Source organism: Cuculus canorus, chromosome 24 (assembly GCF_017976375.1).
Source record: "Cuculus canorus isolate bCucCan1 chromosome 24, bCucCan1.pri, whole genome shotgun sequence".
In the NCBI taxonomy this organism is placed as follows: Eukaryota; Metazoa; Chordata; class Aves; order Cuculiformes; family Cuculidae; genus Cuculus; species Cuculus canorus.
The window spans coordinates 7,439,630-7,463,415 of NC_071424.1; the positions used below are offsets into that span (position 1 = coordinate 7,439,630).

General features: G+C 56.7%; 1 protein-coding gene across 5 annotated transcripts in view; it reads right to left on the bottom strand.

Moving 5' to 3' along the window:
• The window catches only part of LOC104059011 (receptor-type tyrosine-protein phosphatase V-like), a 44,627-nt gene extending 25,119 nt beyond the window's left edge, over positions 1-19,508 (bottom strand). For 3 of the 5 annotated variants that reach the window (XR_008453469.1, XR_008453470.1, XM_054087488.1), the window contains exons 1-13: positions 19,384-19,508; positions 12,741-12,820; positions 11,621-11,678; positions 8,895-9,161; positions 7,714-7,983; positions 6,911-7,177; positions 5,001-5,273; positions 4,104-4,364; positions 3,268-3,540; positions 2,530-2,799; positions 1,738-2,007; positions 1,043-1,315; positions 465-737 (exon numbers count right to left, since the gene is read on the bottom strand). Coding sequence is in view for 3 of the 5 variants with exons in the window: in XM_054087488.1 (XP_053943463.1) it covers positions 465-737; positions 1,043-1,315; positions 1,738-2,007; positions 2,530-2,799; positions 3,268-3,540; positions 4,104-4,364; positions 5,001-5,273; positions 6,911-7,177; positions 7,714-7,983; positions 8,895-9,161; positions 11,621-11,678; positions 12,741-12,820; positions 19,384-19,399 (2,851 nt within the window). In the remaining 2 variants the exon portion in view is untranslated. Of the gene's footprint in view, positions 1-464; positions 738-1,042; positions 1,316-1,737; positions 2,008-2,529; positions 2,800-3,267; positions 3,541-4,103; positions 4,365-5,000; positions 5,274-6,910; positions 7,178-7,713; positions 7,984-8,894; positions 9,162-11,620; positions 11,679-12,740; positions 12,821-13,032; positions 13,270-19,383 lie in introns of those variants that run through there. The other 2 variants (XM_054087490.1, XM_054087489.1) reach the window with 2 other exon arrangements.
• Between the last annotated feature and the right edge of the window lie 4,278 nt (positions 19,509-23,786).

Genomic DNA, 23,786 nt, shown 5'->3' on the forward strand with positions numbered 1-23,786 from the left:
TGAAAGGGTTTTCAGACACTGGCAGAGGCTGCCCAGGGAGGTGGTGGAGGCCCATCCCTGGAGGTGTTTAAAAGATGGGTGGATGAAGTACTTAGGGATATGATTTCGTGGTGGACAGGTACAGTTGGTCTTAATGATCTCAAAGGTGTTTTCCAACCTAGCAATTCTATGATTCTATGAAATGGGCAGGCAGGGCACATGGCTCTGAGCACAATCTCCCCAGGGTTTGCCGCTGGACATGGCAAGGGAGGTGATACCCATTGCCTTTGAGGCGGGTAGGGAAGTTAGCTCTATGTCAGAGAAGGAGTGAAGACCATGAGCAGAAAGGTGGGACAACTATATAGAAGCTAGGGGAACAAAAATGGTTTGGGATGGGGAAGGTGGCGGTGGGTGCTCTGCAAGGCTCAGATGGAGATTCCAAGGCATGGTGGAGCGCTGTGGCAAACCCAACCCATCAGACTCACATGTCCATTGAGTGACGTTGGTGGAAGAGGCTTCGAACAAGCCTTTCACAGCAGTGACCTGCACAGCAAACCTGCTTCCTGCCTCCAAGTCAGTCCAGGTGATATTCTGTGCATCTGGACTCAAGACCTGGACCTGCTCCCTGTTCTCGGTGCTGATCTTATACAGAGTAATGCGGTAGTGGTCCCTCCTGCCAGGCGGGGTGTTCCAGCACGCGTAAAGCTCTGAGGAGCTGCCTGTATTGGTTAGGCTTAGGTTTGTCGGTGCAGCGGGAACTGTGAGGGAAAACAGCCACATGAGTCAGAGAGAAAAAGAACTTGTTCTGAACTTGCAGCCGTCTCTAGGGAGGAGTGCTTTCACCAGGCAGCCACCAGCAACCAGGCAGCAAGCACTCTGTGCCCATGTGTTACAAGGAGGTCACAAGAGGCTGGAGATGACTGCAGTCCAACATCACTGGGAACCAGGCCAGGATGCCCTTCTACATTCTCACCTCTCTAGGTGCCAACACTGATCCCCATCCCATTCTGGAATTCCTTGCACTGGGGCTCCTTGCACCACCATGGGTGGTGTGGATTCTCACCTGTGCAGCCAGTGATGTTCCTGCGGAGGGAGTGGTAGGGTCCAGCTACTGCCCAGACCCCAACAAGGTAGCAAGTTCCTGGTTCCAGCCATGCCACGGTGACATTGGTGCTGTCTTTCCCAGCTTCTAGGTTCCTTGGTGGTGCAGAAGAGCCCTCCTCAAGCACGCTGAGCCTGTATCCATCCCTCTGACCTGGAGGGGTCTCCCAGTGCACAGCCAGAGCCCAGGCGGTGCTGACAGGGCGTGCTGACAGCGCAAGAGGAGGTAGCGGGACTGCAGGAGAGAATGAGTGTTACAGGAGACAAACCTGGGATTTTCAGGACTGACTTTAGTTTGGGAATGAAGCTGGGATCTGCAGGACTGTAAGCATCTAATGTGCTGTCTAAAGACTGCCAAGAGCAGCAGGTTGCTCCCAGATCAGACCTGCTCCCTGTGTCCCAGGAGATAATAGTGCATCACCACCATGGTCTGAGAGCTCCTCGTCCCAGGGTGCTGGGGCAGGTTCACAGCAGGTCTCATTGAGCTGCTCGGCTCAGGATGAGGGAGGATCCCAACAAGGAGAGTAGGAAACCAACACCAGTGCAGTTGTGGGGACATGATCTCAGCCCTGGGATCCCCCTCTTGGTCCCCAGCCCCTCTCCAGGTCAGAGCCAGGCTGGGTGCCAGGGATGGGTGCACAGGAGCTCTGTTCCTACCAGTGTAACCGATGGCAGTCTGAGAGGAGATGCGATGAGGCCCAGCCTGAGAAATGATCTCCGCACGGTATCGGGACCCTGGCACCAGCCCCTCCAGGTCAAGCTGGGTGACTCCACGGGGAACAGACACATTCCTGATGATGGACAGGGACTCAGCAACTGAGAGCTGTACCAAATGGTCTCTGCCACCACCTGACTCCACCCAGCTCACACGTAGCTCCTGGGGTCTCCGACCAGGCTGAACACTCACATTAGCCAGAGACAGTGGATCTAGGGGGAAACACAGCATGAAGATCCATGAGGTGGTGAAAGAAAGCAACTGGAGATGCCAGCAGAGAACCTGCACCTCTGTGTAGGGCTAAAGGAGGTGGTGGCTGACTGCCAGCTATCCTGTTGTCTTGGGGGGCATGCAAGTTGCCTGTGCACATCTGCAGGGTGCTGCTTGCAGGCAGGTGCTGTATTGAGAAGAGAGCACACAGCTCCCCACTGGGCTGCTCTGCTCCATGGTCAGGGAAGAAAGCCCATATGGAGGTCTCTATGCTTCCTGTCTCATATCCCTCTCCCACCAGTCCCAGGCTGACCTTGTGATCGCAAGTAGCATAGGCAGAAGGTTCAGCATGACAGGGGAAAGCCTGAGCTAGGGAAAAGAATGTTTGCGGCGCAGAAGCCAGGACAGAGCACCTGACTCATAAAACCTTCCCTCTGCCTGGACACGTTTATGTCACTGCTAGTCTTGCAGCCATTGCCAGGATGCCCCATCCCTACAGGAAGCTGGAGACTCATCTCACTCACATGTCCACTCAGTGGCAAAATGTGATGAAGATCTGTACGGGCCAGCGAGTACGGTCACCCTCAGGAAGTACTGAATGCCAGGGGACAGTCCCAAGAATGTGAAGTTGTGGGTGTTTGGCCCCACTGTGATGTTCCTCTGTGCTGGATGACTCTTGCTGTAGAGGTGGAGATGGAACTGGTCCACATCACCAGCAGCCTTGTCCCAGAAGGCAGAGAGTCCCAAAGGGCGTCGGGTGTTGGTCAGGGTCACGCCAGCCGGAGCCAGGGGATCTAAGAGAGAAAAGACATCCAGGCACTGAGAGGCAGTCATGGTGGACCTGCCACGATGTGGAGTGGAGGCCTTCATGCCCTTGTCCTGGGCCCCCTCCACCACCTTTCCCTGGAGGGCTCAGGTCAGAAATCAGCTCTGCCATAACAAACCCCAGAATAGCCTGAGCTTCTGGTCCACAACGATCACGGGAGCGGGTCCCCACCTTTACACTGGGTGACATTTGGAAATGTTTGCTGCTCAGTCATGGGTTTCCCCACCACTGAAGATTCTTTTACTTCCAAGCTGGCTGAACGTAGCTGTTGTTGTCCTTCCACTCTTTCCTGTCTGTGCATTCCTGCCCCTGGTTCCCCTGCCTTCCTGTACATGCTCCACACTCTGCCTTGCTCCCATGCTATGAACTTTCTGCTTTTGTTGACAAGGCCATGGTTGCACTTGCAGTAGGGTTGAGGTAGGGATATCACACTCACATGTCCAGTCTGTGGCTGATCGCACAGCAGATCGGTAAGGTCCAGCCATAGCAGACAACTCCAGTGTATACTGTCGCCCAGGGACCAGGTCCTCAAAGGTGACATTTGTCCACTCGTTCCCCACAGTGATGTTCCTGACCTGCTCCTGGAACTTGGTTTCCCAGAGGGTGCCTGTGTAGCCGGTGCTGCCAGTGGGAGTTGCTCTCCAGGAGGCTTGCAGAGAGGTGCTGTGGCCCTGGTTGCTGAGAGTCAGCTGCTCTGGGGCCAAAGGATCTAGGAAAGGAAAGGTCTAGAGTCACAACTGCACCTGGACTGTGGTCACTTGGGAGAAGTGCAACCTCAAAAGTGCTGAGGCTGGAGCCCCTTACCTGGGAGAAACCCACACTCAGGTGCTCTGGGCACCCACAGGGTCTGAGCAGACCACTGTCACCCCTCTTGACACCCACACACCAGTTTGACAGGGACTGGGCTGGCACAGAGTTCAAACTGGCACGGTAAGAGAGGACTGCTCTGGTGCTGGAGGATGTGGTGGGTGGGATGGTCTCGGAAAAGGACAGTGGAGAGGCGGTTCAAGGCAGATGCTGCCTGAGAAGTTCCAAGGGAGGGCGGCCAGGGGAGGAGGAGGGCAATGGGTTCTGCTGACCCCTGTGCTGGGCGGTTGGGCTTCAGACCAGGGTCAGGCATAGTCAGCAGCACCTCTGCTTTCCTACTGAGCCTTTTGCCTTTTTATTGCATGAAGCTGCAGAAGACCCGGGAACCAAGGCATGACATGACGGGGAAAGGCAGGATCCAGTGGCAACCCTGGGTCTGGCTGTGGTGAGGGCTGTGGCACTCACATGTCCAGTTGTTGATGCGCTGGGGTGTGGATGTGTAGGGGCCAGCTATGGTGCTGACTTCAAAGGTGTAAAGAGTTCCAGGTTGGAGGCCCTCATAGATGAAGTTGGTGACACCTCTGAGCACTGAGCTGTTCTTCACAGGGTGCTCCACAGGGCTGAGACCCAACAAGTAGCCTTCCCCCAGTGCCTCCTCCCAGCTGGCACGCAGGCTGTAGGGGCTCCCCTGGCTGGCCAGATTCACACCGGACGGTGACACTGGCTCTGCAGGAGACAAGGATGGGATCATGCATGGCACTGCATGGGACAGTGCATCAGGCAGACAGACTCCTCTTATAACACCCTGAAGTGTTAGTAGCCCCCCCAAACACTGGCAGTCAGGACTGCAGGGAGAGCATTTTACTGTTCTCAATGCCAGAGGCTGGGTGAGCATCTCTCTGCACTGTTTAAGGCTCCAGACCTTCCTTCCCAGGGTGACAGCTCTGAGCACAAACTGTGGCTCTTCAAAATGCCCAGGAGGGATTAGGCACACGGAGATGCCTCTCTGGGGGGACCGGTGGTGCTTTACCACCCAGGTGCTGTGAGCAGAGGGAGGGGAAGGTGACTTGATCTTGCCTAGCATTGAGTCCAAAGGTTACGGAGAAGGTCTGGTCTCGATTCGTGCCTGATCCTACTCAAGTCTAGCAAGGACCTCTGAGTCCACCCTCACAAAGGTCTATGGGACAGTAGACTTTGCCGCTCTTACCCAGAGCCTGCCCTTGAGACCACGTGTCACTGCCCTACACAGCCTGACTCCTGCTCCCTCTGCAATCCCCCTCCCCTGGCCTCCCTCTGGGCACCTCTCCCTCTACCGGATGGCAGAAATGGTCTCGAGAGGACATGCTTGGGCTTTCTGCTTACGTGTCCAGGCTGCTGCGCTGCGGGCCGATGCTCGGTAAGGCCCAGCCACCGCTGTCACCTGGACAGAGTATTGCTTCCCGGGGCTCAGCCCGTGAAAGGTGACGTGACTGTTGTCTCCACCAACAGAGATGTTCCTCACGGGATCACTGGCTGCTCCATCCTGCAGCGTCACCAGGTAGAAGTCCCGCTCTCCCGCTGGGGTCCTCCAATGAGCCTGCAAGGAGCTCTGCTCCTCTGCACTAATCAGAGTCACATTGCCAGGGCTCAGGGGGTCTGGAAGGGAATGAAATCGCATATGTAAGGATTACGGGGGCTCTGGACCCCAACCCCAGTGGTTCCTGTCTGCTGCAATTCAGGACTGCCAGCACTAAGGTGCTGGGCACACCAGCAACCCATGCTGTCCCACTCAGTCAGAAGGGCCAGGATGACAGGAGGGGGTTCCATGTGAGACTCTAAGGTCTCCCAAACACTCCTGAGCCTCATTCCCTGCTTCCTTCCATCCAGACTTAGACATCCTTTTGGTGTGTGCTCTCTCCATTCCCCAGCACAACCCTTCCTGGCCTGGCAGAGCTCAGACAAAGCTGGCAACCCTTCTGGGAAACTCCTGCAAGTCCCCCTCCTCCCCATTCGTGTCCTGTCATGAGCTTGCTGATATTCCCAGGAACCGGCCTGGACCAAATCCCTGGCTGGGCGCCTCTGGCTCGTGCATCTGGCACCAGGGACAGTTGCTCAGTCCGGTAGGTCAGAGCTGCAGATGGCAGCGGCAGGGATCGAGTCAGACTTGCTTCAGAGCAGAAGCAAAGCAGCTGGGGATGTGGAGGGCTTCCAAAATCTCAGCTGCAGAGTCAGCAGTGAGCAGACTTCCAGCTCCCCAGACCGTCAGGCCAAGCAGGAAAGAGCTGGAGATTTGTCACCTGGTGATACCCAGGTCCTTTCAGCCTATGCCTGACCAGTGTCTTCCTGGGGACAGGATGGGTCACCAGCCCCAACAGCCCTGTTGAGGCTGTTTGGTGCAGTTTGGCACCTCTAAAATTCATTGCTCCTCACTAGAGAGGGACAATGCTTTCTTGGTGTTCAGGATGAGTCTCTGTCCTGGAGGCCAGGCTTGCGCTCTCCATTTCCCCCTCATGTTTTCTGGGAACACCTAAGAGAGCAAGTCCAGGCTCAGAACTGTTTGCAGTCCTACAGACACAGTGTCAACAGCAAACCGGGCCTGTGGCACTGGAAGTCACCTGCTCTTGGGGCCCTCATCAGCCTGAGGACAGAAGCTGGAGGAAGTTGGTTTGAATGGTGTAACCTGTTGGGGTCTGGGAGGGCCACACTCAATTTCTTGACCTGCCAGAGGCTGGCTTCCCTCGTTATGTTTGCACAGCACCCGGCCCATTGGAAACATCCACCAGGATGCTACCAAAATAAGGTGCAACCAAAATATATCCTTGTTAGCAATCAAAGGGGACCAAAGTTCCATTATCCGAAACCCCCCCCCCCCCCCCCACGCCCCGGGATCTTCCAGTTCAAATCAGCTGAACTGGGCAAACCCTTTCCCCTAGTTTTCTCTGCTGCCTTTGAACAGCCCTGAGGAGTGAGAGCCACTCCAGCTGCACAAAACACCAATGACATGCATTGCCCATCTATGCTCCATCTCAGGGAGAGGCCACAGGCTGATCCCAGTGCACCCCAGGGAGAAGCAGACTGGCACTGGGAATTCATCTGCCCAGGGTTCTCACTGGTCCCACTGTCACAGTGCCCCAGACCCAGGTCCTGGAGTGGCTTTTAGCCAGATCCAAGCAGAAGAATTGTCCTCTGTACCTGGGGCTGCGGCAAGAGACCTTGGGATTCAGAGGCTGCACCAGAGGCAGGAAAAAAGCCAGTGCCACTGATGCTCTCTCCCATCCCCTTATCATACTCACATGTCCAGGCGGTGGCATTGGGCCCCACTCTTGTGTAGGGCCCAGCCATGGCACTCAGCCCCAGCCAGTACTGGGTGCCAGGGTGGAGATGCTGGAAGGTGTAGCTGGTGAGGCCCCTCCTGGCCGACAGGGTCGTGGTCACCGTCTGGGTGAGGAGGTTGTGGAGTGCAAGATGCAGCCACGCAGCCCCAGTAGCATCCTCCCAGGAGGCAACAAGGCTGGTGCTGGATCCTGGGCTGAGCCTTAGCTGGGTGGGGATGGAGGGAGCTGAGGGGAAAAGCAGGAGGTAGCGAGGATCAGCACTGAGGATGGGACTCTCTGGAACCTCCTCTCTCCCCAGGGTCTCCTGTGCCCACTTGGGGTTGAAGGTCTGCTGAAGGATGCCTCTCACACATATCTTCCCAGGTGGGCTGAGGGGCTCTTGAGGTCCCTCTACACTATCTGTCTTTCAGGCTGCAGGGGAGATGGGATCTCAGCCTGGGTAATGCAACATTTCTGCAGCTCCCACCTTTTGCCAGCAACCCCAGATAGCCCTTCTCTCACGGAGAGATGGAGCATGAAAATCCAAGCTGCAAATCCTGCAAGGCAGGACTGAGGTGTGAAGTTGTCCCCTTGGCCAAGCACATGGAATCACAGCAGGGCTATGAAAAACTCCCATCTGCTCCCCATCCTATACAAGCTTCCCATCCCAAGCCTGGAGACCTCCTCTCTGACAGCCCAGCCGGCACATGTGCTGCATCCATCCTGTCAAACCCTTCCTCCCATCCCCTCCTTCTTGGTCAGGCACACCCACCACTCCCTACCTGTCCACTGGTGGGTACTGGTGCTCGCCTGCCTGGATCCAGCCAGTGTGCTGACCTTCAAGGCGTACTCACTGCCAGCCAGCAACCCGTCAAACAGGAACTTGGAGATGTTTGGTGGAATGGACACATTTCTCACCAGCGTCTGAGAGTCGCTGTGGTAGAGGGTGAGGTAGTAGCCATCTCGTTGACCATGGGCGTGCACCCAGGAGGCACGCAGCACATCAGAGCTCCCATTGCTGCTCAGGGTCATGTTGCGGACAGGTGAAGGACCTGCGTCAAACATGGCACAGATGATGCTGGCTGTTTGTCTGGTGATGCCTGACCTACTTGGTTGCTCAAGCGCTGGTGGGACAGTGCTTTCTCCTGGTGAGGTCCTGCCAGCCAGCTCCACAGGACCCAGTCCCTCAAGCACAGGACCATGACCTCCGTTTGAGCTCATGGGTCTCCCATTCTGTAGGCTGCACCATCCCCTTTGGATCAGTCTCTGCACAATCACCCTGAACCAGGCAAGGAGGCTTGGCCAGGGACCACACACCATGTGTGCACTGGGAAAGGTGAAGCCATCAGCACTTATCTGTGAGCTCCCCTGCTGCCAGGTCCTCTGCTCCTGCTGGCCCCGTGGGTCCTGCCACCTGCCTTCCTGTGAACACCAGGTCCTTCTGCCTGCAGCCACCCCTGCTATCTGACACCACCACTTCTGCTGGCTGCCCCTCTTCCTCCAGCTCTGCTCTCCTTTTGTAAGCTTCCTACCTTCACCTGCATTGATTTGCTTAGGGATCTTCTGGAGAGATGGAGGCAAGGGCTGCCATCCTCACCTGAGCTGTGGACTCACCAGCCCTGCCCCCTTCCACCCAGTCCTTGGCATCAGCCAGGGAGGGCGTAGACCATGGCTTGGTGGGTAAACCAGCTACTTCCTTGTAGCTCTTCCTAGGCCTCCAGGCATGATGTTCTATTATTAACGATATTTTTCCAGGAGAAATATAGCATTAACCCTGCCCATGGAAGAGGGAATGTCCCTATGGGGACCAGAGAAGGACTCTAATCCTTGCAGAAGTGAGGAAAGGCTCAGCCTCCCTATGAACTCCACACAGACCTGTACTTTGCACTCTCCAAAGCAGTGTGACAGTCTTTGGTAGGAGCACTGAGATCCTTTGACTTTGAGCCCCTGGGGAACCCCTTACTTGTCTGTGCTGTGACTGTCTCGCTGATGGTCTCCACGCAGGCAAGCGTGGCTGTCACCTCAATCTCATAGCGCGTGCCAGGGGTCAGCCCGTGGAACCAGAAGCTGGTGATATTTGGTCCAACAGATCCATTCTGCAGTGGCGTGCTTGACTCCAGGTAGGATAGGACAAGCGAATATCCCTCAGTACCCCCCTCCAGCTCATCCCAGGACAGCAGGAGGGAGTCTGACCAGCCATGGTCACTCACGCTGAGGTTGAGAAGTGTCCCTGCAGAGACAAACCAAAACCCTCACCAGGGAGTTGTTGGTGCTGCAGGATGCCCAGGTGGCAGGGCCAGGCTCCTGAGCCCACCCACCCTTGCTGCACACCTTGGCACAGACCACCACGGTGGGCACTGCCTTGCTTTGGTCATGGCCCCAAGGGCTCCAAACAGCCCTTGGTTCAGAACAAAAAGGTTCAGAAACCCCTATGGGCTGTGGTCAAAGGCACCACATGAAAGAGATGCTCCTAAGCATGGAGAATCTCCTTCTCTGGGAGAAAGACTACAGTGCTTCAGGTCATCACGTGCATCCAGACAGCCCTGGTTTATGGCAGGAAAGTTGCCCTGGCTGGGTATAATCCATTACTCACCACCATGGTTGGTTTGAGCCCAAAAAAAGGTGTTGGAGGGCCCTGTCTCCCTCTTGCAGAAGCAAGATGACGGCCAGTGAGGGAGCAGGATGGAAATGGCAGTGAGGAGGTTCAAGGCCAAGTTGGATGGGGCTTTGAGCAACCTGATCCAGCAGGAGGTATCCCTGCCTGTGGCATGGTTTGCAACTCAATGGGCTTTGAGGTCCCTTCCAACTCAAACCATTCCATAATTTTATGATTTTATGCTCCCTGCAATAAATAGTCCATGGGCTCTGACAGAGGAGAGGGTTTGCTGCTTCGGAGGGATCCAGGCAGTGACTCTCCTCTCCTGCCCAGTGCAGAGACAACATGGGAAGAGCAGGACACTGCATACATGGAGGAAATGTGGGGCCAGATTTGCACCTGCCCTCCAGCAGAGGTGTGTCCCACCTTGACTCTGCTGCAGCAGCAAGGTCAGCATGCTGCGGCTGCAGGGCTGGTGCTGGGGCATCCACGTGGAGAGTGGCTGGGGACAAGGAAGTGGCTGACAGGGCTTGGCTGAATGGGTGGGTCAGTGGCCAAAACTGCTATTGAATCCCTGCCTTTAATGTTGCTCAGGTGCCACTTACAATAAACAGGAGCCAGACAGAGCCTGTCTGTTGGGACTGATCTGGCAAGGTGAACCCTTGCAGGCTCCATCTCTGCCTCCCCACGCCTCTCCTAGCAGATCGTCCCATGGTCCCCATCCCTGCTGGGAATGGCATGTTTCCTATTGCTTCCAGACTTTGGGAACACCAGAACAGCTCTAGTGCTAATAAGACATTTATGCAATAATTAGCACGTAAGGTTTATGATGTGCAACACGTTATAACAGGTTACATGTGATCTGGCAGAGCAAGGAAGCTTTAAACAAGCACCGCTCTTGCCCCAGAGGGCTGCCTGGGGGCTGCTTTTGCACAGCAAAAAAGGAGCAGTGTAGGGTAAGCCCCACACCTTTGGGACTGCTCAGGTGATATGTGTGGCCTTCCCTACAAGCTGGACAGTTTCAGTGCTACACACAACTTCTTTTCTATGCAGTGCGGTTGTTTGGAGCCTGCTGGCATGGTGAGAGCTGCCCGCAGGCAGTCAGAGCAGAGGGGACTGGGGAAGCTAGATGGACACAAAAGAGGCCTTCTCAGTGCCATCCCTGAGCAGTTCAAGAACACATTTAGGAAGAGACTGCTCCAATAGGGTTATGTGAATGTAGCTGGGTGTCCACAGGTCAGGTGTCTACACCTGGGCCAGGTGACCTGGGCTCCCCTTGTTGTCAGCAGAGACCCAGTCACAGCAGCCTGCAGAGCACAGGACATGGATATTCTGCTCCTGAAGACAGTCAGTGGGATTGCACCCTGTGTGGAGTTCAAACAGGGTGGTTTTTCACCGCAGGCTCTTTTTATCTCGTGGGGATACAAGTTCTCCACCCACGTTTGTCTGCTTCTCTCAGGTTTCCAACAGACTGCATCACCTGCCTCCATCCATCACTTTGCAATCAACCTCCTCACCTCTGCACTACAAATGCACCAAAAGCTGAAATGGGCTGGAAGCATCCTCTAGCCCTAAGGCCCATGATCACAACACTGTCTGTGTCACTGTAGATAAGCTCCTCTGACCACATCACAGCCAGCCCCATCCACGTACCCCCCATGCCCTGGCCCTGCAGGCCACCTGGGAGAGTTTTCACTGGCCCAGTGCTGTGCGGGCACCGTGCTGGCTCCAAACACATGACAGCGCTCACTGGCTGCAGGAGTGTGGCTGTGCCTCTCCCCAGCCAGCTCGGCACAGCTGTGGGGCTGCCCTGTGGAGGATGATCCTGCCCAGCCAACAGCAGGGGCCCTGTGCAAGGCTGGTGCTCTGTGGCAAGGAGAGAGCTTAGAACCTTGTCTGTCTCGCACATAGCCACCCACAAAGGTAGTTGCTGGAAGGGGATGGGGCTGACTCCCTAGTCAGTAAGTCTAAAGCAGAGTATTTACAAAGCTTCTCTTAACATCAAGTGTCCTGGCCCAGCAAATCTGCTCATCTCACCGCTGCCAGGCGCCAAGACCAGCCTCTGTGGGCTGGGGTCCTCTGCTTTCGCTTACCTCGATGACCAGGTGCACCCTGTGCCTCCAGCCCCGCTGTCCGGTTACATCCCTCGCCCTGGGGGATTGAAAATGTCGAGTGAGACAAAGGGTGAGGTGGTCTAAGCTGAGACCTAGAAGAGGTGCCCTGTGCCAGGCCAGGGGTCCCAGGTCCCATCCAGCCATGGCATCTGGGAACTGTGACTCCTTTTTGCAGAAGAGCCCAGACCACAGCTCACATTGCCCTCCCCAGCCAAGGTGGGGAGACAGCCTCAGCAGATGCAGTTTGTCGACTGCCCTGTTTTCTCACATGAGTCCTGGGACTGCAGACCAACCTGGGGCCGTGCCCACAGAAGCAGCCATCCCAAAACAGCCAGGGCACAAGTAGAAGCTGTGGAAGAGAGCTCTGGACAGCCACTCCCTCTACAAGATCTCCCACCTCCCACAGTCGCGCAGGGGAGGATGGAGGGATCCCAAAGCTCAGTCCGGCCACCATTCCCCACTGGTTGCAAAGCGAGGGCTTGGCCCGAGATCCCCAGAGCATCCAGCACCCTCCACACTGCGGCGGGTGCAGAGCATGCTCGAGGAACACCCATCTCCCCACAGTCTGACAGCGGGCAGGGTGTGCCCAGCTTATGTTGGGTCCGGCTCCCTCCACATGAAAGGAAACCTCGCTGCCCACTCCCTGTCCTGCAACAAGCCACAGAGGAGCGATCCTCTTTCTTTAGTTATTTTCCCCTTGGCTCTGCCGGCTGACTGATTTCTGCCCTGTCACTGACTGTGGTGCTGTGGGGAGTGTGTCTGTGGGAGGGGAGGGAAGGGGTTCTGGACTCCTGGGAAGAGCTGCCAGTTAATTCCTGGGGTGAGGAGACGCGCAGCCATGGCAGCAGCAGCACGCTCCAATCCCAGGCACTGGGGCACGAGGGCATTGGGGGAAGGAGGGGGGGAAGCAGAGGAGAGAGCCAGATCGTAATTGCAAACGTTGTTAATTTGGCGCAGCTGCATGGCTGGAGAGGCAGCCCAGAAATATGCCGTCATTCCTCAGCGGGGTAGGACTATGCAAAGACCCTCACCGCCAGCGCACTTGAATCCAAGAGTCTGTATGGACAAACGGAAGGGGGGTAAAGAGACAAGGGCTTACCTCTGCCAGGGCTTCCAGGAGCTGCGGCACCCACAGGACAAGCAGCAGCAGCAGCGGTGTTCTCATTGGGACCAGAGGGTCTGCAGATTAAAAGGATGACAGGTTGAGGGGAGGGGAGCTTCTTAGCAATGCCTGTCCTCAGCCAGACTCTTCTCCCATGGCAGTGAGGGGCTGTGTCCCCGCATAATTTCCGAGCACGGGTGACAGGACAACATCAGTGGGGACAGGCTTTGCATGCCAGCGCGTTGCACATGAACCCTGCCAGCCGTCCCTGGGCAGAAACAGAGCACACCTCCTGGCTGGGAGAAGTCCAGTGTGCGTGTGTGCTTCTTGCTGTGTGCATTTGCTATTGATCCTGCTGGTCTGTTCCCCTCTGCAGTGACTCCACAGCAGTCCTTGTGTGAGCCTGTGCAAGCTGCAGCCAGAGAGCTGCTCACTGGGAGGCTTGGAGAGGGGAAGCTCGCTGTGGCTGCGGCTCTGCAAGGCTGGAGCTGGGGATGGCCTTCAGAAGGAGTTCTGCAGAGCTGTGGGAGCTGGTGCTGAGAGGGGAGGAGAGGGGAGGAGACAGTAGGGACAGATGATGGCTATGAGCTGGAAGGGAGTGCCCAAGCCAGCCCCCAGCAAGGGGAGGAAGGGCAGATCACAGACCCCATCAGCTGGGCTGGGATACTGAAGGGAGCATTGGCACGAGTGAGAAGCTGGGTGCAGTGTACCTTGTGGCTGGCTATGCCCGGCACGTTCGTGCACCCTTTATCTCTGCATGCATCAATTTCTGCATGGGGTGTTGATGGGGAATGAGAAGTTTGGTCACACTGAGTGAGGAGGGAGAACTGAGCCTCTGTGTGTTGCCCATGGCACAGGGACAGCAGACTGGAGCGGGGGCTTGAGTGCGTGTTCTGTGAGGGTGTCCTTTGCACAGCATCCCACGGGCATAAAGGTGCCTGGAGCATCCTTTGCCTGTTTGAGGGGTTGGCTGGGGCTGAGCTCTGCCCTGTCTGCTCATGGGTGGCAGGAGTTGCGCTCTGCGGTGCTGCCATGGGGAGACCCTGTGCCCCCCAGCTGTGAACAGAGCTGTGCAGTACTGCACTGTGTCTGTGCAATGCGTGGCCGGACGCCAGCTCTGATTCAGAGTGGAGATGCCATTGGCTTCACATCAGTGCTGGATATCTGGGACAGTGCTGGAAAAGGTTCAGTGATGCGTCTATCCCGGAAGCCAGCACGGCCTGTGTGGCCGTGGGAGTCTGTCCCAGTACCCAGCATGGCCACCAACAGGGGTATTCAAGCTCTGTGTATTGCTGTGAGCCACTGAGTTGTCCCCCCAGCTGGCTCCAGGACAGCAGATTCCCTGCCCCGGAACCTCAGAGGTTTGCCAGGTGGGGACCTGTGATAGATGGATCAGCCCTCAGTGCCTGGGCAAAGCCATGGGAAAGCCTCAGCCCTTGCACACCATTGAGAAGAGAGGGGAACAGAGTGGCCCCTGTCTGAGACCTATCTCCAACACCAGGTCAATCTTCTAAACCTCCCGACAGCCATCAGGTTGATGATGCCAGCTGGGAAAGGGGACAGAGCACGAGTTCCCTTCCCATTGCATAGGGGACAGTTAATCCCCCAGGTCCCAGCCAAATGGGACCGGTGCCAGGACTCCTGGTCCGTGGTCATAGTCACGTCTCTGCAGAGGTCCAGGCCCCTGCCAGGAGCTAGTGGAGGGTAAAGGGGCCCTGGTCCTGCTGCTCAGCCCAGGGGTGAGGGTTGATTTGTCACCTTCATCTGCCCTTTTAGCAACCCAAGCATCTCTCCAGCAGAGGGATAGTTCAACAACCAGGAGACCTTCTAGTCATTCTGCCTCCAGACCTGGCGGGGGGGGACACACACCCAACACCCTGGACATGGGAAGCAGGATGAGAACATAAGGACTATGCTTTCTTAGCTCCAGGAAGCTCCAGGAAGAGCTGAATGTTAAAAAAGTAGGTAATGCATCTGCTCAAGTGATAGAGACCCAGGGTAAAAGCTCTGGCTCTTAGGGATCCCCCGGTAAGCGTTTGGGACTGATGTGCATCAGCACCTGGACTGATGGGGATGACCTGACCCATCAAGCAGCGCCACAGACAGCAGGGTACACCCATCCCTGCTGTTGCTTGTTGGCATGAGCAGGGCTGGCCCTTCTCCAGGAGCTGGGTGCAAGGAGGGTGCTCATTGATACTGGATGCCACGTCCTCCAGCTGCTCAGACGGATAAGGATGGAGTGCCCCTCCATGAGCCCAGGTAGAGGGAGGTGTGGGGCAGCTGTTGCCATCTCCAGTGGCTGGGGACTATTTTAAAAGGCCTCTTTCCAATGCTGTGCGGCTGCAGGCAGCTGGGAGGAGGCTGGAGCTCCTTGCAGCAGCGAGGGATTGCCAGCGCTACCCAGGGGCCCAGGGCGGGATCCAGGAGCTACGGCTGGATGGTCCCCAAATGCCTTTGCAGAAAGGCTTTTGGTTCATGACCCGACCCCGTGCATGCCAGTGGTGGGATGCAGACTGTCAGGGAGCACACCCCCATCATGGCAGCACAAGGAGAGGTGACCCCACACGGGGAGCATGGGGCTGCTGCAAGCAGCCTGGAGGGTCAGGATGGCTGGGGCAGAGGCAGAGCAGGCAGGGGGGACTGGGGCAGGTGGGACTGAGATGTCCCCAGGGCAAGTGATGGCAGAGCTGAACTTGAAGAGTTCCTAGCTGATGAAGGGTGGGCTGGGAATCAGGGGGATGGGGCAGGAGGGACTCTTGATTCTCAAGAACCACCCACTCATGTCTGAGGCCATGTCCCCTGCAGTGGCACAGGCAGGAGGTTTTCCCAGGCTACAGAGAAAAGGTGGGGCTTCTCCAGCTTTGAAGCACACCAAAGAGCAGCTCCAGGCCAGCAAGAGGACAAACCCACTCACTGGAGTCCTGGGAAACTCCATCTGGGCCAAGTTGTCCCTGCCCAGCTGAGAAGAAAGCTGAGCCCATACAAAGTCACTACGGCTGCCTGCAGCCCTGGCGTTCCTGCCACCAGGTTCTCTGCAAAGTGGGTCATCTCCAGCCACTCTGACTTGGTGGGATGGACTTGCAAGGGAGGGAGGTTGGATGTGGCGTCTCAGAAGCTTGTTGGAAAACAACTTCTGCTGCCATGGCCCTTTGTAAGGGTACATCTCCACTGCCAAGGTAGTTTCTCCAGGCACTGGTTTTCCCAAGGACCATAAGGTCTGTCCTGTCCACCCTGCTCTCTGGACTGGAGATCTGAGCAGGGGCCACTGGAGCATGGAGTCTAGATGTGTCCCCTGAGCCCACTGCCCTGCAACTCCCGGCAGGAGGGGCTGTTGGGGACACCTCAGCACCATGCCTTGCTGCCCACCAGGATGGGACTGGCCTCTGGGCACAGACCGGGAGGTGTCCCAGAGACTTCACCCGCCCCTGCGTGCTGCTGGTGGCCCATCACAGGGCACACAGAGCTGGCACCCCACTGGCTGTGGAGACACATCCTAACCAGAGCCAATGATTTAAGCCTGGGCACCCGGCGGTTGTGCTGCCTGAGCTCAGGGAGTTTTGCCTGTGGTGGAAACAGCCCAAAGTGCTCCTGAAAGCCAAACCCAGGCCCTGTCCCTGGCGCCGCAGGGCTCAGCAGCCTCCCAGACTGGACAGAAGCAGCTGCTCGTTACATGCCAAACCATGGCCACCCTGGTGACACCATGCTACCACGGGCAAGGACAGTGAGAGAGCTCGCTTTCAGCTGGAGATGCCAGGTCTCCCCTCTGGTCCCCCCGACAGCGAAGCCGTCAGCTGTGCCAGACCCAAAAACAACTGCTGAAGGTATCTCCACCCCACAGCTGGAACCAGGCCTGGAAACTCAGAGGCTGCCGAGTCATCACATTTTCCGTGAAGCAGAAAAGGCTACCGCAAGGAGTAGGGGGGTGGAGGACTCCCCGCTGACCGTGGGCGGCTTGGAAGTGATCCTGGCCAGAGCTGGGGTGCCACTGCAGGCTCTGCGCAGCCAAGCCACCACCTCCTGCAAGGGGCAGAGCCTCAGGCTGGGAGATTGTCCTTGGCCTGGGGCTCTGTGGGATCATCCAGTCCGGAGCAGAGATGGGAAAGGGGACCTCTGACAGCATGTCCATCATTGTGGTATCAGGTCTGGCTTATACTGAGGGACAATAGCCACTGTGCAAAGATCCTGTCTGTCAAAGGCTCCAGATGGGTCTCCCAGGCAGTGCCAACCTCGGACCGTGAGCAGAGTCCACCTGTCTTTTGCCTTTGTACTCTGTGCACTGGGCTTTACTCCGGGTGCTCTGGGCCCCAAGCTGGTGGCACGGGGCTTGTGGCGTGCTGAGGCACCTCTCAGACTGAGCACGGTTCTCTACACCTCGGGGAAGCAGGAGATGTCCCGGGGAAGCAGGAGACATCCCTTGGAAGCACCAGCTGGGGTGAGGATGAGCAGGGTGGGCAACGGAGTGTGGTGTCCCAGGGTCTGTGCATGGTGCCAGTGGGTGTGCAGCGCTCCGGAGGCTGGGCACGGGCAGAGCCTGGCAGGGTCCCTGCAGGCCACTGCCTGTGGCACTCCTGAGGGACTCAACCACAAGCAATACTGCCACTGCACGGAGGAGCCAGTCCCTGTGTCTGGATGTGCAGCCCTGCTATCCCCGTGGGAGCTCTGTCCTGGACAGGACCCCTTGCATTCAACCTGGCATCCTAGGACAACATATTACCCAGGGGCTCCAAGGTTTGGGGCACTGGTGCCAAAGGGATGGCGCTTGGAGCAGCTCTGGGGTCCTGTCTGTTGGCCCAGCAGCAGCATCTCTTGACATACGAGAAGCTTGACAGGAGCCGGCAATGAGCGCTCACAGCCCAGAAGGCCAACCATGTCCTGGGTTGCATTCAAAGCAGCGTGGCCAGCAGGGAGGGAGGGGATTCTGCTCCTCTATTCCTCTCTTGTGAGACCTCGTCTGGAGTATTGTGTCCAGTTCTGGAATCCTCAATGTAAGAAGGAGATGGAGCTGTTGGAACAGGTCCAGAGGAGGCTACAAGGATGATCGGAGGGCTGGAGCACCTTCCCTATGGGGACAGGCTGAGAGAGTTGGGGTTGTTCAGCCTGGAGAAGAGAAGGCTCAGAGCAGATCTTATAGTGGCCTTCCAGTATCTGAAGAGGCTACAGGAAAGGGGGAGAGGGGCTTTTCATAAAGGCTTGTGAGGATAGGACGAGGGGGAAGAGGTACAAACTGGAGAGGGGCAGATTTAGACTGGACATTAGGAAGAACTTCTTCACTATGAGAGTGGTGAGGCACTGGCCCAGGTTGCCCAGGGAAGTTGTGGCTGCCCCATCCCTGGAGGTGTTCAAGGCCAGGTTGGATGGGCCTTGGGCAGCCTGATCCAGTGGGATGTCCCTGCCCGTGGCAGGGGTTTGGATCTAGATGATCTTTAAGTTCCCTTCCAACCCGAACTATTCTATGATTCTATGATCCTATGATCTTTCTGGTCTCTGTCCCTCCAGTCCCTCTCTCTGTGCCCACCAGTGCTGTCAGCTACCCCAGGCGATGATTCTCCCCTCTGCCATCTTGTAGGTGCTAAGTGCTGCCTGGGGCTGCGAGGGTGGAACAAGGGGAACAGGCTGGTCCTGGGGCAGAGCTTACAGGAGATGCAGGTGCTGCTGAGACCTCGCTGTTTGCAAGGTTCACACGCCACCGTTCTCCAACCCTAAACCCCAGAGCACTGGCATGCTCTTCCTTCAACACCTTCAAGGGTTTAATTATCCCCACGTGGAGCCCTGCCAGCACCGCTGCCTGCTTCCTGCCCCACGCTTTTGACTTGGAGCTCTCCCCATTTTGCAAAGAGGGCAGAGCAGGCAGGTGGTGGGAGGCAGCACCCCTTCCACAGGGGAGGCCAGGCTTCAGGGTGGCAGGAGGCACAGGAGTGACCCCATGCTTGGGTGATGCTCTGTGCCCTCCCCTTACTGCTGGAGACCTGGCAGCAGAGCCCGGGACGCCTGCGGGTGCGAACCAGGCGCCTGCAGACCTGGGAAGAGCAGGGCTGTGGGTGTCTCAGAGCACGCCCAAAGCCGGCAGAGCCGGGCAGACCTGCTCGGGCTGTGGGTGCCGCCCCTGGGGCTGAGGAGTCTCGAATCCCCTTCTCCTGGCCAAGGCAAGAGGCACCAGGAGCGGAGCGCTGAGAGCAGCCTGGAGGGTGCCTGCCCCACCTCTACTGAAAGCAGCACTCGGGTGGCACCTCGATGGTCCCCCCAAGACCCTCACACCATCACCAACGGCTCCTGCAGGTCTCTGCTCCACTCTGGGATACAGTGCCAGCACAGGCTGGCAGCTGGTGCTGCCAGGATGTCACGCTCACAGAGCCAAGAAGTAGCCATGAAGCAGTTGCCGATACCCACCTGCGTCTCGCCGTGCTTGGACGCCAGAAGATGCCCCCTGCCCAGGCACAGCCGTGTAATGCCAGGCTCTGCTTGTGGTGCAGCCATGCCCAGAGGCTGCCCGTGCCCTGCCACAGCCTCGGGGCCATGGAATGGGGTTTGCCTGTGCTGTGCCGAAGCACAGAAGGGTCCGTTCTCCTTTCCTCACCACATGCATCCTGGTTTTGCCCACACAGTTGGGAAGAGAGAGGGAAGCAAGAATTGGGATCAGTACCTTTCCTGGTGGGCATCCCTGGAATGGTCCGCAGCCCGTCCCTGCAATCCTGGCGAGTGTGCTGTCAACTTGGTGCTCTCGCTTGCCATGTACTCCTGTTCATGCACAGCCCTGACGCTCAAGTCTGGGCTGGTCCTACAGGAAGGCCCGCCTGGGCTCGCCCAGCATCGCAGCTGCAAGATGCCAGGGAGGAGCGATCAGCTGGATAGAGATGCCTCCTGCCATTGGGTGACAGCAGGGGTCTGCATACCGGGGGGACGTGGGAGATGTGTGCCGTTCAACAGGCTGGGCACAGCTCACACCTCCCTGCACTTCACCTGGGTTTGTGCCACATGCTGCAGGGCCAGTCCAGGTGCTGGGGCTCTTGGAGATGGTGAGCATCCCTTCATGCCACTGAGCCAAAGGGAGACAGGGAGGGCCCCCAAGGCTGTGATGGAGCCCATAAAGGCACCCAGACCCACGCTCCAGCCCTGAAGTGTCTGTGGGCTGTTGCTGCTGAAGGCTTTACTGCCCTAAGCCCCATCAGACCAGCCACCATCCTGGAGTGAGAGGTCCATCTCAGTCCCATGTCAGAAGGGAGATGGAGAGAAGCTGGTGAGTCAGTTGGCTCAGGAGGTGCAAAGCATCCCAAGACCTTGTCCAGGATGGCACTTCTCCTCACCCTGGTGAGCAGGTAGCCAGGTGGACCCTGGGAGCAAGGAGAGGGATCTTGCCAGTGGATTCAGAGGGAAGCTGGGTCCCAAAGCACTGCCTCTCCTATCTTGATGGATGTGGCAGGATGAGGTGCAAGACCCACTACTGTGAGTGCGAGGACTGCTGTATTCCGCAGTCCCAGTGGAAAAATGGCCTGGAGCTCATGTTTTTGTTGTCTTTGCAAGAGGCTGGCAGGGTTGGCCCAGCTTAGCCCTACACAAGAGCAGTGCATTCCTGCATCTGTTGTGTTGTCCACGGCCAAGGAGGAACATTTGATCCTTTCCAGTCCCACGACGATCACACGTTTCACTTGCTGCTCAGGGACCTCAGGCTTGCCACCATGCACACCAGTCCCTGCCAGCAGCCTCCCCCTCTGCCCTCTGCAGAGAAAAGGAAGAGGGGATACTGGTTCAGTCCAAACTAGGCTGCCTGCATGGCAGGGAGAGGAGGAAGCCCTGGGCACTGCTGCCATGCTCAGCAGCTACAGGAGAACTCAGCCTCCAAAGCTGGAAAGCAGCTCAGTTTCCAAATACCACCATGAACTGACAAACTCATCTCAAAATGAAACCATCCCCAGTCCTCTAGTTGAAAGTTTCCTGTATAAAAACAAACCTACTAGACAGCTGCATTTGCACACAAAAGGTTTTGTTTTCGGAAGGAAGGTCTTTTTTTTTTGGAGGAGTAAACACAAAGGCTGCCCATCCTCCATGCCTGACAGCTCAGGGCAAAGGCAGAGCATTGTCCCATCTTGTTGCCTGGCTGCTTTCCCTCTCGCACGTCCCCTGCGAGCAGACCCCTGCCTGCGGCTACACCAAAACCAATGCCGTAATGATCTGCCAGCTGGCTCGCCCTGCAAGTACCATACCCTGGGCTGCGCTGGCAGAGGGGTTTCACACGCATTCCTGTACTTGGGGAGTCCCAGGATGGGGCTGTGCAAGGGCAGAGCTGGTCCTTCAGCAGAGGGATCAACATTTGCCCGTGGCTCTCCCTGCACTGCAGCAGTGCTGGGGCGCTGCAGCACAGCACCCAGAGCTGCTCCCCTCCCTGCAGCACGGCCGCTGCCTCAGCCATGCCTGCTTCTGTTTCTGCAGCTCCTCGGCTTCCCCCACAGCGATCAGAGCCAAACACAACATGAGTCTGTCTCTTCAGCAGTCAGCAGTGCCTGCCACTTTCTGTGCCCAGACCTCAAAAGAAGGAAGCTCTGCTTCTTCACAGGAGCAGCTGAGAGATCCCCAGCCCCTGTCCTCCCTCCAGCTGAGCTGCAGGCCATCCTGAGACCACCCTCCTCAGACTGATGCATGTTTAGGGCTGGCACAGCTGCAGCGTGGGTGCTCCATGGCACTGCTGTAGGTGGCATTCACCCATCACAATGGAATCACAGAATCATAGAATCCCTAGGTCTGGAAAAGACCTTTGACATCATCAGTTTCAACGGTGGCTGTCCACTACTAAACCAGAACACTAAGCAATTCATCCACCTGTTTTTTAAATACCGCCAGGGATGGGGACTCCACCACCTCCCTGGGCAGCCTCTGCCAGTGCCTGAGAACAATTTCAGGGAAGAAATTTTTCCTGATGTCCAACCTGATCCTGCCCTGATGCAGCTTAAGGCCATTTCCTCTTGTCCTATCACCTCTTACTTGGGAGAAGAGACCAGCACCCGCCTCTCTGCAACCTCCTCTTAGGTAGTTTAAGAGAGCGACGAAGTCTCCCCTCAGCCTCCTCTTCTTCAGGCTAAACAACCCCAGGTCCCTCAGCTGCTCCTCGTAAGGCTTGTTCTCCAGTCCCTTCACCAGCTTCGTCACTCTTCTCTGGACATACTCGAGCCCCTCAATGTCTTTCTTGTAGTGAGGGGCCCAAAACCTAACTCAGCATTCGAGGTGTGGCCTCACCAGTGCTGAGTTAAAGGTCAGAATCACTTTCCTTGTCCTGTTGGCCACACCATCCTGATACAAGATGAAGCTGTTCCTCAGGACATATCTTGGCCTTGGATGTGGGTCTCACGATTGGCAATTGTAAAAGTCTTCACCGGCACGAGCTTGGCCTCACCAGGTGGGTGCTGCAAGGGGTGAGGCAGTAGCAAAGGGTGCAAGATCAGCTCTCTCCACCATTGCCTTCTGAAGGTTTTGCTCCAGATCCCTATGAATTGTCTGTCCCTTCAGCCACAGCCTCTGCAGCTTGACTTGGTGTGATGGGACCATTCCTTGGGTCTTGCAGAGTGACACAGAGCTCAGCCTTGCCTGTCCAGGGACCACTGATAATGTGCCCATGGAACTGAACATCTGGAGAATTTGAGGACATGTTGGGTCTGAGATGCCAGACTTGGAGAACTGGTCCTTATCCAAAGCACTGACAGAAGCTGTTTCCTCCTCTGAGCTGGAATACTCTCGCCCCGCCTCAGCTTACCATCCATGTACTGGAAAGCAGAGGTGCTCTCCTGGAAGGGAGAGACGGAGGTGACAGGCTGGTAACGGGGACACACCAAGCTTTTCTGAGCCTCCTCACCCCTCCCTGGTCTGTCATTAGCAGTGATCTTGGCATCTGGGCTGTGAAGCCATGCTGTCCTGATTCTCCTGTGGGTGGTGCGGCAGGGCCGCCGGCTGCGGCGTCCAGGAGGGACTGCCCCAATGTTCGGGGATCAGCTGAGCTGCCTTTCATCTTGAGACGCTTGGCTGGGAGAGCCTAAAACAACAAACAGTGCAGAATAAGAGAACATTTCACTGCTTTTTCCTGGTCAAGTGGTTTCCTGTTTTCTAAGTGGCTCTTCCAGCACCACTGGGGCAGAGGACTTGTTCACGGAGAGCCTGGTCCCAGGGCTGAACCTCACTGGAGAGGAAAGTTCCTGCTACCTGACATCTGGCAGAGAAAGAGGTCACAAAAGATTGGCTCTAGGATCAGCTGCGACCTTTACCAGAGACCTGCCGTGGGAGACAGTGTTATTTGCTTCCTCTCAGGGCTGAAAGCATCCATGAACACATGGTCCAGCACGAAACAGGCTGGACACAGCTTCTTTACATTGTCTGGTTGGTATTTCTTAAGGAGAGCTTTCCATGACCTAACACACTCATCACAAGCCACCTGCTTGACACCCTCAGCCCCGTGTGGGGAGCACCGGAGCTCTGAGGCTCAGCACTGTTCTGCAAGGCTCTGCTTTGAGCAGGAATGGCTCGGTGCTGCGGGTCGTGTGGGATGCAGCTGAGGGCAGTGAGACTCCCGGGGGCAAAGAACTGCAATATTTCCCAGGACCATGGAGCAAGGGTTTCCATCTCTACCACCTTTGCTCCTCCCAGGCCAGGTCCTGCACCCTAGAATGATATAGTCATAAGTTCAGGTTGGAAAAGACCTTAAAAGTGATAAAGTCCAACTGCTAGCCCAACCCCACTGTGCCTTCCCTCGGCACAACTTCAGGCCATTCCCTCTCATTCTATCACTTGTTACTTGGTTGAAAAGACCAACACCCACCTCACTACAATTTCCTTTCAGGCAGTTGTAGAGAGCAATAAGGTCTCCCCTCAGCCTCCTTTTCACCAGGCTAAACAGCTCCAGTTGACTCAGCCGCTCCTCCGAGGACTTTTTCTCCAGACCTTTCCCCAGCTCTGTTGCCTGACTCTGTGTACAAATATGTGCCAACGATCTATAGAGCCCTGCACGATTTCAGTGTTGTTCCAGCCTTGGATCTGTCCTTTTTCACCCCGAGACCATCTGTAGCT